The 15,852-nt window shown below is 40.6% G+C and overlaps 1 protein-coding gene across 1 annotated transcript in view; it reads right to left on the bottom strand.

The window, feature by feature from the left end:
• CHD2 (chromodomain helicase DNA binding protein 2) overlaps positions 1 to 15,852 on the bottom strand; it is a 97,626-nt gene that overhangs the window by 18,381 nt on the left and 63,393 nt on the right. The window contains 9 exon segments of the mRNA XM_037510038.2: positions 1,052 to 1,192; positions 2,104 to 2,232; positions 3,401 to 3,523; positions 4,673 to 4,823; positions 5,005 to 5,143; positions 8,200 to 8,339; positions 9,966 to 10,007; positions 14,503 to 14,678; positions 15,660 to 15,830. Of these exon segments, the coding sequence (XP_037365935.1) occupies positions 1,052 to 1,192; positions 2,104 to 2,232; positions 3,401 to 3,523; positions 4,673 to 4,823; positions 5,005 to 5,143; positions 8,200 to 8,339; positions 9,966 to 10,007; positions 14,503 to 14,678; positions 15,660 to 15,830 (1,212 nt within the window).

Here is a 15,852-nt window from a genome sequence, read left to right as displayed (position 1 = left end):
GCAATTTCAATGTAAGAGATATGTATGGCTTCCAAAATGTTGTAACCAAATAGAATCTTCCTTATCTATTAATATTTATTCACCTGGAAAGTTGCTGGGTGATATACACCAAGACTTACGTAAGAAAGGGTATCCAAATAGTCTGATCAGATTTTTATACTCTATTTCTTTTATGTATAAAGCAAAAGTTCCAAGGAAATCTACTAGGGTGCCTCCCTAGTGGCACAGGCAGTTGAGCACAGCGCTGTGAAGCTGTCCGCAGCCTCTCTGCAGTGCTGGTTTGATACCCGCTGGCCTCAGAGCAACCCACATGGCGAGCACACCTCTCCTGCTCGCCCACTGCTCCCCTCAGCAGTGTATTTTGTCAGTCTGCCTGTTCTGTCTCTGGTGAATCCTCTCTGTCTCTGGTGAATCCTCTCACCCTCCAGCACATCTGGCCTGTACTCCAGCCCTTGTATAAATAAAAAAAATCTACTGGAGTTATCACTCTGCTAGAACAATAGCAGGTATTTGTTTTCATGTTTTAACAATAATTAACACAAAGGACTAAGTGTAAAATATTTTCATCAGAAGTCAGCAAACATATACACAACAGTGAACCAGAATTCTGTGGTTTAGAATGAACGTCATAAAACCCCTAAAGTGAAGATTATTCCATAGCAGGATCATCCCTGATAGTATCTGGGGTGAGTCTTGAACCCCTCAAATATTCAAATTCACCTGCAGATTGTCCTCTTCTACCATGACGCTGAGAACGTATTTCAAGTAGTTACCTGCTGCAACTGCTGCGGGTTTCCCGCAGTTATCCTATCTCACTCCAAACAGGCCCTGTGAAATACTCAACAGAAGAGCCAGTAGAGGTTTCTGGATGAAAGGACACCCTAACTGCAGGCTGTCTTTGCTGCACTGCATTCCTGACAGCCCCTCCTGCTTTCTTGGACATACTCCTAAAATGACAGTGCTTTCAGGGTCTTTACACCGCCTCTGTTTCTAACCCAGGAAGGGACTTTCAGAGACCTGGGGGGCTCAGTAAGAAGAGAGAGAGTGATACCTTTTCCTTCTTATCTTTTGACTTCTTCCTTTCCTTCTCCCCTTCTTTGTCTTTCCTAGAACTCATTTGTTTCTCCTTGTTCTCCTTGTTCTCTTTCTTCTTCTGTTTCTTTTTCATTGGACTTTTTTCTAAGCCATCGTCCTAGAAAATGAACAGGGCTATATAAGCTTTTGCCACAAACTTTACATTTACTTGTTTACATCCTGAAGAAAGCAGCAGGGCCCATGATGGCTCACCACCACACATGGAAGCCTAGCTGCAAGCACACAACCTTCAGCACTTACTCACACAATTCCAAACTCTCTGGTGCTCACCAGTGATGCCTGCACAGGCAGATGTGGGCTTTTGTTCCCATGACAACCCTTCAAGATAAGCATTATATTTCCCATTTCACAGATGGAAAAAAACAAGGACCAAAGAGGTTATATTCCAGTGCACAGTCAGCCAGCCACTTTTGGTAAAGGTAGCTAGTATCCTGAATTCCTGTGTTTGACCCAAATCTATGCTAATTCCTGTACACACTCCTGACTCCCTTGGAGCTAATTTGGAAATACAATTATACTCAAAGAGTATAACAGAATCCCATTAAGTTGTCACTACACACACAATGAATGGTACCAATTTACTTTTAATGTTGCTGAGACCATAGGTTACAAACCTGCAGGCCTTGGGCCAAGCCTCATCAGCAGATGGATTTCATCCAGTTCATCAATAAACTGAACTGTGGAGCAGCTGCCCCCTTTTCCTTCAGCAGAAGCTGCCTGGGGAGCCTCGGTGCCCTCCACACCCTTTCCTTCCCAACAATGAGGTCGAGTGTCAATCGCTCTTCATCATTAAAACCGTCCCCTTCGTTTACTTCCATCATCCATACATTTGCAATCACTGACTTTAATGAACTATGTTCCTCTCTCACAGGTTAATCCAAGACACATCTCTTCTAATTTCATTTTATCTACTAGCCATGTAAACCAAACACATTTCAGATCGTTTTGCACCAGTTTGCATAGTAAATGCAGCTTGAATTTTCTCTCAATGGAGACTCAGCCCCGTACCTTCACTTCCCCCTCTTCAGAAGGATTGTCAGAGTGTCTAGGAGATGAAAACTCAATCCCATGCTCATCTTTCAGCCGAGGAGCTTTGTTCTCCTTTTTCACTCGAGGTTTCCTCTTCTTTAATTTGGCCTAGAAAGGGAGAGGAAATGATGATAAAAGTACAAATCAAGTCCCTCAAAAGCATGATCAAATAACATGACCAGTAACAGTAGCAGCTAAATAATTTAAAAAAGAAAATTCAGAGGAAATCCAAAAGAGCACAACAAATTTCACCTAGGGAAAAAAAGATGTAGGCTTTATGCAGCTCCTACATCACATCAAAACACAAGTCCTTGAGCCTATTTATTCCTAAAGATGTAACTCAAACGAAGGATAAACACTTTATATACAAAAAATACAATTAAATATTATATAAAAGAGTTACACTTAAAAAACCTGGAAGCACAATGCATCTAAAAATAAGGAAAAGGTGCTTAAACTACTCCATCAAATATAATATAATAATCTAGAACAAGTATGAACGTATTTCTCCAAGACCTAACTTGCTGTATATACTTGGCATATTACCTCAAGAATAATACTTATGACACTGCAAAGTGAAAAATGACAAGATATGAGATCAGGATATTTTGGATTTTCTGAAATTTGTTTTGCTTATAACACAAGAAATTAATACAAACGGCACAGCTCTACCAGATTCAAGACACATGCACACACAAAGGCTGCTAGCACCAGTGTAAATTTCTCCAATGTGATTCCCGCTTTTCCAGGCCCGAATTCAAAAGTCGGGAAAATAAAAGGAAATAAGAGTTTGGATGAGTCCATCAGCAACTGTGGTGGTATTGCCACAGAGCAACTCTGACAGTCATAACTGAAGTCCAGTTTTTTAATTAACTGTGGATTCCAATTTTATCCTTGGGATCCATTATGACAAGTCAGTCAGGAGTTGGCTATAACAACAGGCAGACCCCAGTGGCACTCATACAGTAACCAAAACTATGCTCCAGAATTGCAGAAACAGCGTAAGGAAACAGCAACAGTTTATCTGGGTCAGTGGTGGTAGGGAACGAGGACTACTTTGTTGAAGAGACCAGGCTTACAAGAAAGTTGCCAAAATACATTGAGTGAATTAATAAATGAATTATTTCTATTATAAGCAAGCAAATTATGATTACTAGAACCTCCAACACCACACCTGACTGGGCAAAGGTACGATTTGGATAAAGTATTTCCTCCCCTACCACAGAAGGCTGGGCATCAGGCCCATGAGGCAGGTCTAGCTGGTGGCCACACTCACCTCTTCCCCGGCAGGCACAGCCCCTTTCTTCTCCAGACTCTTCCTGAGTAGCTTTAGTAGGTAGTCGGCACGGGTCTGCAGCTGCTTCCCCTGAGGTTTTTTATCTGTCTCCACGGGCAGAATCTTCAACAGGAGAGGAAGAAAAGCACCCGCCACCACCCATGTCCCGGTTAGTGAATCAGGATATAAGGAGGCAACAATGAACTGTGCAGTCCTTTCCCTCCCCAGCCACCCGATATCAATTAAGCCTCAGCTCCTATCTCATGTCCGTGGCTCCCAGTCACTGAGAATCCCTCACGAGCCGTTCTCGTTTTACAAAACGGGATGGAGAATCCAGCTCTCCCATGGCTCCTACCTGTGCTGTTAACAGGGTAGAACAACTCAGGTAGGAGGGGCTTGGTGGCTTCATCTGCTAGAGCATCCCAGCCGTCGTGGATTTCCTCCTTCCAGGAGCAGGGAATCCCTGGAGCTAGGTTAAAGCTTCGTTTTAGATTGAAAATGCTTCTTAGAGCATTGCCGGAGAGCACTGAGCTATGCCAGGACAGATGTGTCCCTGCTACCACAGCTGCACCTCTCGGGCCACACGGATTTGGTCTCGATGCTTACGGCAGGGTGCTGCCACCCTCTTAGGACACCACACATGGGATGAGCATTGACATGGCATGAATCCTACTTAAATGTGAGCTGCTCGGACTTCCCTGCTTACCGTCTCCAGTACGGCCTAACCACTTGGTGACCTGATCTGCAACAGATAGGGTGGGAGGCTCGATATTGTGGGAGAAGTACAGCCCGTGTTTTACTCCATTACAAAAATACCACTGTGGGGCTCTTTTTTAGTGCACAGAACTGAAACAGAGTTGTTTCAAATGCAGTTTTAAATAAATAGCCAACAAGGGAGGCCAAGGAAGGTTTTTATTATTAATCCTCTCACCATGGTATTTGTTGCAATGAGATTTGACCTATAATAAAAAGTGAATTTCAAGCTTTTTCCTGTAATTTCCCCAAAATTTCACCTATTATCTTCATCTATGAAATTGTGCCACAGTCCATAAAGATGGCAACATTTCCAAGGACAGAGAAATCCTGGTAATTTACTATAGTACTAATTTCCAATTTGATCCCCACCCCCCAGAAAATAATTAAAAATAAGTAATCAATATAAAAATATTATCTTCTAGAAATATAGAAGAAATATATAGAAAAAAATAGAGAAAGAAGTATATATAGAAAAGATAGTCTTCTGGAAAGCTCCAGCATCACAGAGTTACTTACTTTGTCAGTTAATTTAAGCTCTGGATCCGTTTTAATTAACTCCCAGTTTCCATAGCCATGTTCATAAATGCCCAGCAACAGACGAGAATCATCTTCTACTCCCCACTCTACATCAAAATGGGCAGCTTTGACCCGACAGGTTAAGCAATATCTAAATGGATTTCAAAAACAACAGGACATTAATGGTAGGGCCTTTCTGATTTGGAAATGAATACAAATGAATATAGAAGCAGTATTCAATGTATTATAGAAAAAAGCTAACACTACACATTTAATTTCAAGTCAGTTTTCTTAAGTCACAACCCCCATGCAGGTGCATGTAAAACACTCACTTTTTTTTTTCTTCAGGATCCACAGGGATAGATTTATGCAGCATCTCAAACTCTTCTTCATGTTGGATAATGGATTTCACATTAACCTGAACCCCAGATATCTTGATTGTTGGGCCTCGCTTTTTCCCTGGTCCTTTCCCTAAATAATACCAATTTCACATCAGTGAAATGAGAATCCGCTGAAGTTCCCCAGAAAACATGTAACAGCGAACTGTGAAGTCTTAATCCTTCACTATACATCTCTGGCAATAAAGCAAACATTTTTCTCAATGTTTGCAAAAACAATCTCTAAACAATTCTGTTTTTTAGCTCTGGGGTTTTTTTTAAACCCTTTAGTGTTTATATTTCAATCTTCCTGTTTGTTACATACTTTGATCCTAGAAGTAATGAAAGATTCTGAAGGAATAATATTAATGCTGAGGTTTTCTTCTGACTGTTCCATTAACAGAGCTCCCCCATCCACCAAAATGTTTTAAAGATGATCTTCTCTATTGAAAAAGTATGAGATCAAGTTAATAGCTAACACATTTTAAATGATGAACAAAAGATGTCATGAATAGATGACCCAGCCCTAAATTAAATAATTCTAGAAGTAAAATTAAATCCAAAATTAACTCTAACCAAAGAGATTCCACTGAAATTCATGAGATAGTGACACCTGTCTGTGAGAAAAGGCAGCTCAGAACCTGAGAGAAGATTTCATTTTTTTTTTTTTAAGATTTTATTTATTTTTATACAAGAGCTGGGGTACAGGCCAGAGGCGCAGAAGGGTGAGAGAATTCACCAGAGACAGAGCAGGGAGCAGAACAGGCAGATCTACTGAAATACACTGCTGAGGGGCGCAGCGGGCCCGACAGGAGAGGTCTGCCACACCATGTGGGAATCTCCCTGGCTGGCTGGGAATTGAACCTGCCCTGCAGAGGCTGTGAACAGCTTCACAGCGCTGCACTCAACCCGCTGCGCCACCAGGGAGGCCCAAAGATTTCCTTTTTTTTCTTTTAATTAATTTATTTATTTATACAAGCACTGGGTACAGTCAGAAGCACGGGAGGGTGAGAGAATTCACCAGAGCCAGAGCGGGGAACAAAACAGGCAGAATGATGAAATGCACTGCTGAGGGGAGCAGCAGGAGCAGCAGGAGAGGTCTGCACACCATGTGGGACCCTCGCCGGCGGCCAGGAATCGAACTGGCGCTGCAGAGGCTGCGAGCAGCTTCACAACCCAGCGCTCAACTGCTGTGCCACCAGGGAGGCCCGGGATTTTTTTTTTTTTTTTTTAAAGGATTTTGTTGAAAGTAATAGAATTTAAAAATATCATAATAGCATCAATATTTCTTTGGATGTATTTTCTTTTTTTATGAAAGAATCTTAGATAGCTTGAGTGGTTTGGAGAGTGGTCTGAATATGTGCATTTACAGAACCCAGAATCCACCCAAATGTAAACTGTAATTGCTTTGGCTGGCCATTACACTTACATGGCTCAAAAAATGAAAAACCAATATCCCTATTTTTTGTAGCTTTCCTGAATTATGAAACTACACATACAAAAAATAAATATTGTTTTCCCCCCATTTCTGCACATATGGTAGTACAGCGTCCTCCCTGATGGGATTAAAGTCTCAGTGCTATCAAGCTATTGCCAGGCACTGCAGCATGAGTTCAGTCCCCAGCCAGGGAGCTGACCCACATGGTGCAGCAGACCTCTGCTGTCTCCCCTCAGCAGTGTATTTTTAGTAGATCCGCTTCTTCTGCTCCCCACTCTGGCACTGGTGAATCCTTTCACACCCTCCCCCCACCCGACATACACCCCTGGCCTATTCCCTAGTTTTTGTATGCGTAGATAACTAAAATAAATCATTTTAAAAAACCCAAATAGTTGTGTAGCATGCACTGTTCTAGAACTTGCCTTTTCTGTCTCAGTATTTTGGAGCTGTTTTTCTGGATCTGACTGGTTATTTCCTCCTGGCAGTGATAACTTGTTTCCCTATACCTGAATGTTCTGTGAACTGGGATTTAGTATATTCTGAGACGAGGTTGGCATTTTCAATTCAAATGTAAGATTCTTTATAATTTCTTTTCTTGGGTCACAAATTTTTGCTCCCGTCAGCAGTGTACTTTGTGGTTTGTCTGTCTGCCTGTTTTGTTCCCTGCTCTGGTGAATTCTCTCACCCTCCCGCACTTCTGACTGTACCCAGTGCTTGTATAAATAAATAAATAAATAAATCTTTAAAAAAAAAAATTCCCAAACATAAATGCTTCTTTACTTAATGGTCAAAGCTAACTATGCAAGCCAGACACTATGCTAAGCACTTCACATGTTTGAGCTTAATCAAGCAACCAAACCTTATGAGGTAGGTCCTATTTCCCTATTTTGCAAATGAGACTCTGGCATGGGAGGAAGGGGGTGGGGAGTAGGTGGTTGTTTCAGGTCTCTTAGCAAGGAAAGGGCAGAACCAAGATTCCAGGGAAATCTGCTGACTACTTCACCTCTGCTGACAGAGCCTCCTGTGGGGATGTTATGGGAGGGAGGGGACCTCCATGATAATACAGTGACAAAAGAATGGGGAAACCAGCACAGACAAAGCAGAATTCAGTGAAGGGGGACAGCACCACCTGCATTTATTTGAGGTTCAACAGGGAGGGTGTCTTTTAAAAATAACTACTTAGAGATCTGTGCTCACAGCCTCAGCACCTCCTGCTTTGAGGACAGGCAAAAACTCCCAGAGAGAACACACCACAGGTCAAACCCAACTCCAAGTTCTAGTAACATGAAAATCTCACTGTAACAAAAATGTGCATAACATTCATCCAATTAGTTCTCTAATTCCCATGAGCTTGTCACAACACAACAGTATGTATAAATATATCCAAGCTGATTACTGATGCTTGTAGTCTATGATGTCCTCAACTACAGACAAAATACAATAAAGTGTGTTCAGCTTCAACGGTTGCGTCTTCCATCATTCAAACCAATTAGACCTTCTACAGCAACATAAAAGAAAAAATTCATCTTGTTCACCTTCTGTAATTCTACTCTGGTTGTGAATAGGTCTTATAATGAGCTCACATAAAGGCAGGTCAGAACACACACCTCCAAGGATTAGAATGCCTGGGATCCAAGTCTGTTCTAAAGCAGCCCTTTAACAGCTCTAAGCAACAGGTTGGGAGAACCAGTAAAAGAGACTTGATGACTTACCCTCGCTGGCATTTTCCTTCAGCTGTTCTTCATATTCCTGCATTGCTGACACACAACTGTTGTGAATCAGTTCACCCAGGCGTTTCAGATCCGCCACAGACTTATCGACCAGCTCAGCATCACGTGCTATGCACTCCAGCCTGCAGAAGATCAAATATGGGACTTGTGAAAAGCCCTGTGCTATGCTATGCTCTGCTCTGCTCTGCTCTGCTATGTTATGCTATGCTATGCTATGCTATGCTATGATGCTATGCTATGCCCCCTCTTTCAACCTCTCATATAAGCTTGCTCCTGCAAAGACAACTTTCCACACTTGCTTTTATAGGCCAATCCAAGCCTCCCACAAGAACCCTCCAACAGTGAATGAGGACTAACTTACTCATTTTCCATTAGAAAGAATGAGCCTCATGGGGCCTCCCCGGTGGCGCAGCGGTTGAGCGTTGGGTTGCGAAGCTGCCCGCGCCCGAGGCACCTGTTCGATCCCCGGCTGCTCCCCGGCCACCGAGGAGGGTCCCACATGGCGCGCAGACCTCTCCTGCTGCCCGCTGCTCCCCTCAGCAGTGTACTTTGGTTCTTCTGCCTGCTCTGCTCCCCGCTCTGGCTCTGGTGAATTCTCCCACCCTCCCGCGTTTCTGACTGTACCCAGTGCTTGTATAAATAAACAAACAAATAAATAAAAATAAATAAAGCATGCCTCTATAAAAAAAAAAAAAAAAAAAGAAAGAATGAGCCTCATCCACAAAATAGGTCAAGTCAGCTTTCCTTACTAAGCGCACTGTCTGGTAACTAGCCGCAGGAAGGACCCAAAGACCAAGCACCCTGGGCTGCTTCTTGGTGCTCACTGTCCTTCCTCCCCCACCTTCCTTCATCACAATGTTCCTAGAAGGAAACCTTTACAGTGTGTTTTGTCTCTCCAAGTCATATGAAGATGAATGTATAGAAATCATGCTGTCAAAAGATGCCAGACACACTTCACACACCTTGTGAATTCTGAGGTAACTATTCAAAGCCGGGGACTTCTACTTAAGGGAAGGCCCTGAGGTGCTGGCTCCACAGCACCAACTGCTGCTCCACCTCATGACCTCCTTATCAAATGCAAAAGACAAAGCTAGACACACAGGCCTGAAATTTCCATCTACTCTGAAAGTTTGCCAGGAGAGAAAGGAAGCTGACTATTTCCTTTAAATCAGTGCTACTATTTAGAGGACATATTGCTAATTTCGCAAAAATATCAAGCTACTTTAAATAATCTTTTGTTAAAATCCAACTTCTGAATTCATCTTCTGAATGCTTATAAAATAGTAATCCTTTCGGAAGTGACTGTAGACAAGATGTTAATAAACACTTAGCACTGTATCATCATGAAAGCAATTAAGTAGAAGACTACAATACCACAAAGAGGATTTTACCTTTGCCATTATCAAATCCAAGAACTAGAATGTAAGTAGTAACTACATTTATTCTTCTCCACCTGAGTTATCTGAACATTTCTTCTGCAAATTATTTCTCTGTACTATGGCTTTGAATGTCCTGCTCCATCTCCCTCACTCAGGTAAAATCTCTGTCCAGATGGTGGGTCTTTACCATCTCTGTCACTCTTCCTCAGAGGGAAATGCATGCATGACAGGCACCCAATGTATACACATTTCTAAAAGAATGTTTTCAGGAAAAGCACTAGTGTCACATGGAAGAGAGTAACAGAAAAAAGAAATAGCTGCGTAATAAAAGTGAAAAAGAGGCAGATAAGGAACTATTACTGAGCTTACCGTTCAAGAGGGAGACCAAACTTCTTATACGCCTTGATGAACCTAAGAATATGATCAATAAAGCACATTTTAAAACAGAGATTTTAGTCATGCTAATCAGAACATATACTGTGGTGATATGTGAGCCATGGAAATCATCAAAACTAGATTGGGTACAATCTTCATGATTAGCAAATGTTGAATGTGTTCGAAACTGGTCAACATAACCTAATGAATGCTAAAAATCTATTCAAACAAAAGATACACATCATGCTCAGTTACCAATCATGAAACTGATGATGACTTGACTTTAGTACTACCCTTTTGGAAGGTAAAGTTTATGAATTTCAATATGTAAAAAATGATTTGATCACCACAACTCTTGTTGTAAAACTCCAATAGAATTAACAGGCAGATTTGGCCCACTATTGTTAATTGCAGCTCCACAGTGCAATATTTTTCACCATTTTCCGGTTAATAATATAACTAAGATTTTGTTGGACTAATTCAAAAAACACTTCTTGAAATGAGAAAAAGTAAAATAGGGCCTCTCCGTTGGCGCAGCGGTTGAGCGCTGGGTTGCGAAGCTGCCCGCGGCCTCTGCGGCGCCGGTTCGATTCCCCGGCTGCTCCCCGGCCACCAGAGGAGGGTCCCACATGGCGCGCAGAACCTCTCCTGCCACGCCCGCTGCTCCCCTCAGCAGTGTGCTTCAGTCCTTCTGCCTGCTCTGCTCCCTGCTCTGGCTCTGGTGAATTCTCTCACCCTCCCACGCTTCTGACTGTACCCAGCGCATGTATAAACAAAACAAACAAACAAATAAATAAATAAATAAATAACATGCCTCTATTAAAAAAAAAAAAAAAGAGAGAGAAAGTAAAATAAATATATGATTTAAAACATTTTAAGGCAAAACTATTTTGGAAACGCTGTTGTTCCTCCTACACAATCCTGTCTCTAGCCAAAAAGGTAGTCAGTTTTTCCCTCCATAACTCTCTACCTTAAACCACATTACTTCCAACCACATGTCATCAGCTCCCTTTCTGAAAACATCCATTAGCCCTTCCACTACAGAGCAAGATGCCACAATATGTGAGGTACTTCCTTGTAATAAGCCAATTACTACAATAATCCACACAGAGCCCTCAGCAAAGGCTTGTAGACGTACTGCCTCAAGGAAGTCAAGAAAATCTCTGTCCAATCTTTAGCTGACCACTAAGCTACATGAGCAGAGCCTTCAATAACATAACAGAAAAAAGACTTCCTAGAACAAGGCCAGGAAAGTTAGTGAGTAAGCAAAGAACAATAGCAAACACAACAAACTCTGGTTGGTGAGAGAAATCTGATTCTCAGATCTATGTCACACTGTATCATTTAAAATGTCCAGTTTTCAACAAAAAATTATGAGACCAAGAAACACGGAAATATGATCCCTATACAAGGAAGGAAAGCAGTCAATGGAGATGTTCCCTGAGGAAATTCAGAAGTTGTACTTATTAGACAAAGATTTAATCAGTTATTATAAATAATACAAAAACTAAAGGAATTCATGTCTAAAGAATTACAAGAAAATACAGGAATTATATGCCACCAATAGAGCACATCAACAGAGACAGAAATTAATTAAAAAAAGAGCCAAATAGATATTTTGGAGTTAAAAGGTATAATAACTAAAATGGGAAAAAAGAAAATCTGACTGTGGCAACTCAAGCCCAGATATGAACTGGCAGAAGAGAGAATTCACAAGATAGGTTGAGGTTATCCAGTATGAGAAAAAGGAAGAAGAAAGAAAACTTATCATTCAAAAAAAACCAAAACAAAACAAACAAAACAGGAGAAATTAATACATCCTCAGATAAACAATAACATAGAACTTGTTGCTAGTAAACCTGCCCTAAAAAGATAAGTCCAGAGGGAAGAAATGAAAGGCCACTGAACATTAACTCAAACCCACATGAAGAAATAACAGCCTCTGAAAAGATAATGAGTATGTAAATATAAAGATAACACAAAAATGGGCCTTCCTGGTGACACAGGCGGTTGAACGCAGCACTGTGATGCTGCTCACAGCCACTGAAGTGCGGGTTCGATCCCAGCCGGCCAGGGAGATACCCACATGGCGCGGCAGACCTCTCCTGTCTCATCCGCTGCTCCCCTCAGCAGTGGATTTCAGTCTGCTTGTTCTGTTCCCCACTCTGTCTCTGGTGAATCCTCTCACCCTCCCGCTCATCCTGCCTGTACCCCGGTTCTTGCATAAATAAATAAATCTTTAAAAAAAAAGGATAATACAAAAATATCTTGTCCCCATGTGATTTTTTTTCAAATTACATAAACCAAAAATTATAAAACTGTGAATGTGTTTGTACAGCAGTAATAGCACAAAAGAGGGAGGAAGAATGGAGTGAAATTTTAGTATTCCACTGAAATCAAGTTATTATTCCAAACCAAATTCTTCTAATTTATTTCTATTAACTTATTTCTAACTTATTAACTTACTTATAACTTATTTCTAAGTTATGTTAATTATAATCTCCAGGACAACCACTAGGAAATAACTGAGACAAACAAGGGAATTAAAATGGTATGCTAAAAAATATCTTGTGATACTAAAGAAGGCAGTAATGGTGGGATTTAAAAGAAAAAAAAAGAAAAAAAAGGAAAAAAAGAAAATATGAAGATGTAAATTCTATCTTATCAGTAAATACATTAAATATGAAAGAACTAAAGATTTCAAACAAAAGAAAGATACTGATAGAAATGGAGTTTTAAAACATGGCCCAACTATACATAGTACCTACAAGAAACACAGCTAGATTCAAGGCCACAAAAATATCAAAATAAAGAAGAGAGGAAATGATACACCACACATATAATATCCAAAAAAGAGCTGCAGACTAAAAAATACACTTGAAGAAAAAATTATTACCACAAACATAAAAGGGCATCTTATAATGATAAAGAAGCCAACCTCTCATAGGAGATATAACAATTATAAAATGTATGTAGCTAACAACAGAGCCCCAAAACAATACTAATTAAGACTTCAACATCCCATTTTCAACAATGGATAAGCCAATCAGGTAGAAGATAAATAAGGAAAGGGAAGACTTGAACACTAAATCAAGCAGAACACAGGGCCTCCTTGGTGGCACCAGGGGCTAAGTTGTTGCACTATGAAGCTATCTGCAGCAACTGCAGCACTTGCAGCAGGAGTTCGACCCCCTACCAGGGAGCTGACCCACAAGTCTCACTCACTGCTCTCCTCAGCAGTGTATTTTAGTCAGTCCACCTGTTCTGTTTCCCACACCGTCTCTGGTGAATCCTCTCACTCCCCACACCTCTGGCCTGTACCCCAGTTCTTACATTCATAAATAAATAAATCTTTAAAAAAAATCTACAGAACATTCCATGCAACTGCAGCAGAATACACATTATTCTCAAAATAATACTGAGATGGGCCTCCCCTGGTGGTGCAGTGGTTGAGTGCTGGGTTGCAAAGCTGCCTGCAGGCTCTGCAGTGCCAGTTCGATCCCCAGACACCGGCGAGGGTTCCACACACAAAAAAAAATACTGAGGGTGAAGGGTGAGAAGAGCAAATAGGGTATAGCTACAACATGTCTGACAACAAATTCAAAAGGATTAAACTGATAAGTATGGAGGATTGGTTTGTATTTTATCATTGTTTTTATATATTTATATTTTTCATAATAAATTGAAGACTACGTAGAGTATCAAAATATGATTTCAGATATACTGCTAAGAAACTATTTGACATATTATATGAATTGGACCAAAAAGCAAAATATCTTCACACTTTCTATTCTCTTTAATCTTTAAAAAATAACATGCATGGAAACTGGGGAAAATGGTTTGGAGGCTGCAATTTTTTATCTATTTATTTTTTGGGGAAGCAGGGTGATGTGAATCAGACTCCAACAAGTATGGAATGAGGACCGACACAGGAAGACTTCTCAAATGAATTATAAGTGACAAAAAACAACAAGATTCATAACAATATGTTGTATATACTTCTGATAAACCAAACCAAACCAAACTGACACCAGCACTTACAGTGCTGGGAAGGGGATAGATGGGAAGTCAAAGGTGAGATGTTGAGTAGATAGTGTGAGGGAAGCCTTACTTATACCATTTTAAGTTTTATATTCATAGTATTTCTTTTATATATAAAGGTACATTTGTATGTATAAGTATGAGTGTATGTATGCATTCAAATTTTTTAATGAAAGCAAAAAGAAAGTTATTTAGCCCAAGCTTATCTCCAATCATTTCTTTTCTCTTGGCTGGAATTTCTTTGCAAAAATGTCAACAATAACTAGAGAATAGGAAGGAAACAAAAAGAGACAAGCAACAAAGATAGTTCAGCTGAGAGAAACCCTGGCAAAGGAAGAATCACCCTGGAAATCTGGAGGTGAACTCAGCCTCTCGTGCCTTTCTTGCAGCTATTAGTTTTTTCCCACTCTGTCATCACATAGGGGTCCAATCTGAAGGTTACAGCATGCCCTTCCAAACAAGCTCAAGGGAGAAAGGAGCCTCCACCAACCTGCGGATCTCCGCATCAGTAAATCCCTCCACAAGGTCCTTCCGTACACTTCGGGGGCGTCCTCTGCGCTTTGGCTTCTTGTCATCATCAGAATCATCAGTCTCACTCTCAGAAGCAGAGGACCTCTGAGCCTGCCTCTTAGACTCAGTATCAGAGTCACTATCATTTGTCTGAGCCTGAGAAAACAAAGTCACACTGTAGCAAGTGCCAGGTTCAAGAAATCAAATGACTAAGACCAGCCCATCTTAAATCTTTAGTACTCAGAACTTTCCATGATATCAGACACATCAATTTTCTGTTAATAAATAAGGAGACAGATATCATGTGATGAAGAAAGACCTACTTGGGATAGTCACACCTACAGAGACACTATCCTAATATAATATCCTAGTAATAAATGAACTGGAATAAAAATATTTGAATTGTAGGCTTCTATTTACTTCCTTGGGCAAGTTACTATACCTCTTTGTGCCTTTGGTTTCCATTTACAAAATGAGAATAATTATACCTATAATATAGGGTTTTCTTGAAGAGTAAATAAATGAGTCATTAATTGTAAAAGTACTTAGAACTACAACTGGCAGAGCCAGTACCCAATAAATGGTAGCTACTATTAGATAATATTTATTTGCTATTATCTTTGACAAACCTGAGTCTGTTATCTCCAACAAACTGGGTAATAAAACCTACTTTTCAATATTACAAAACTCAAATTACACAGTGCCTATGATGGCGCTTTGTAAAGCTAAAGTGTAAGTTCTTTGTTGATAATTATATAATCTTTTACTAAGTATACCAAGAGCTATTAACAAACACTTAAAGGTGGAAAAAGAACTGATACTTTCAAAGTTGAAGATATTATCAATTAGAACCAAATTATTAGGATAACTGGTTCTAATCCAAAAGACAAAATGCAAGGTTCTATAAAACTCAGATCCCACTCAGCTATCTCCCAACAGTCCGCTTACAAAGATCCAGTGTCTGAAAGGTGTGCTGCTGACCCCTTGTGTATGTGTCCATTTTCCTTGGTGAGGTTTCCTCTAACTCTGCCTAGAGTCTGCAAGGTCAGGCAGTAAAGTAAAGCCTCTTTGTGGTATAATCGGCACTTGTATAGCCTCAGAGTAGGTTCTGTCCTCTCTCTCCTGTCACTTCATTACCTTTTTAGTGGAACTCCGAATTCGAGGCAGCATGTAAATTTCCTCCAGCTCCTTCTGTCGCTCCTCCTCCTCCACTTTCTTCCTTTGCTCCTCGGGAATGATCTCATCCCAGTCCTTGTGAGGACGCTCTTCCAGCTCTTCTTCATCTTCCATTGTAGCAAAGTTGGCAACCTTAAAACAACGTGCAACCCGT

The sequence above is a fragment of the Talpa occidentalis genome, unplaced genomic scaffold (assembly GCF_014898055.3).
Source record: "Talpa occidentalis isolate TD23 unplaced genomic scaffold, MPIMG_talOcc4v2.1 talOcc4.14, whole genome shotgun sequence".
Classification (NCBI taxonomy): Eukaryota; Metazoa; Chordata; class Mammalia; order Eulipotyphla; family Talpidae; genus Talpa; species Talpa occidentalis.
This window is presented reverse-complemented; position numbering and strand designations above follow the sequence as displayed.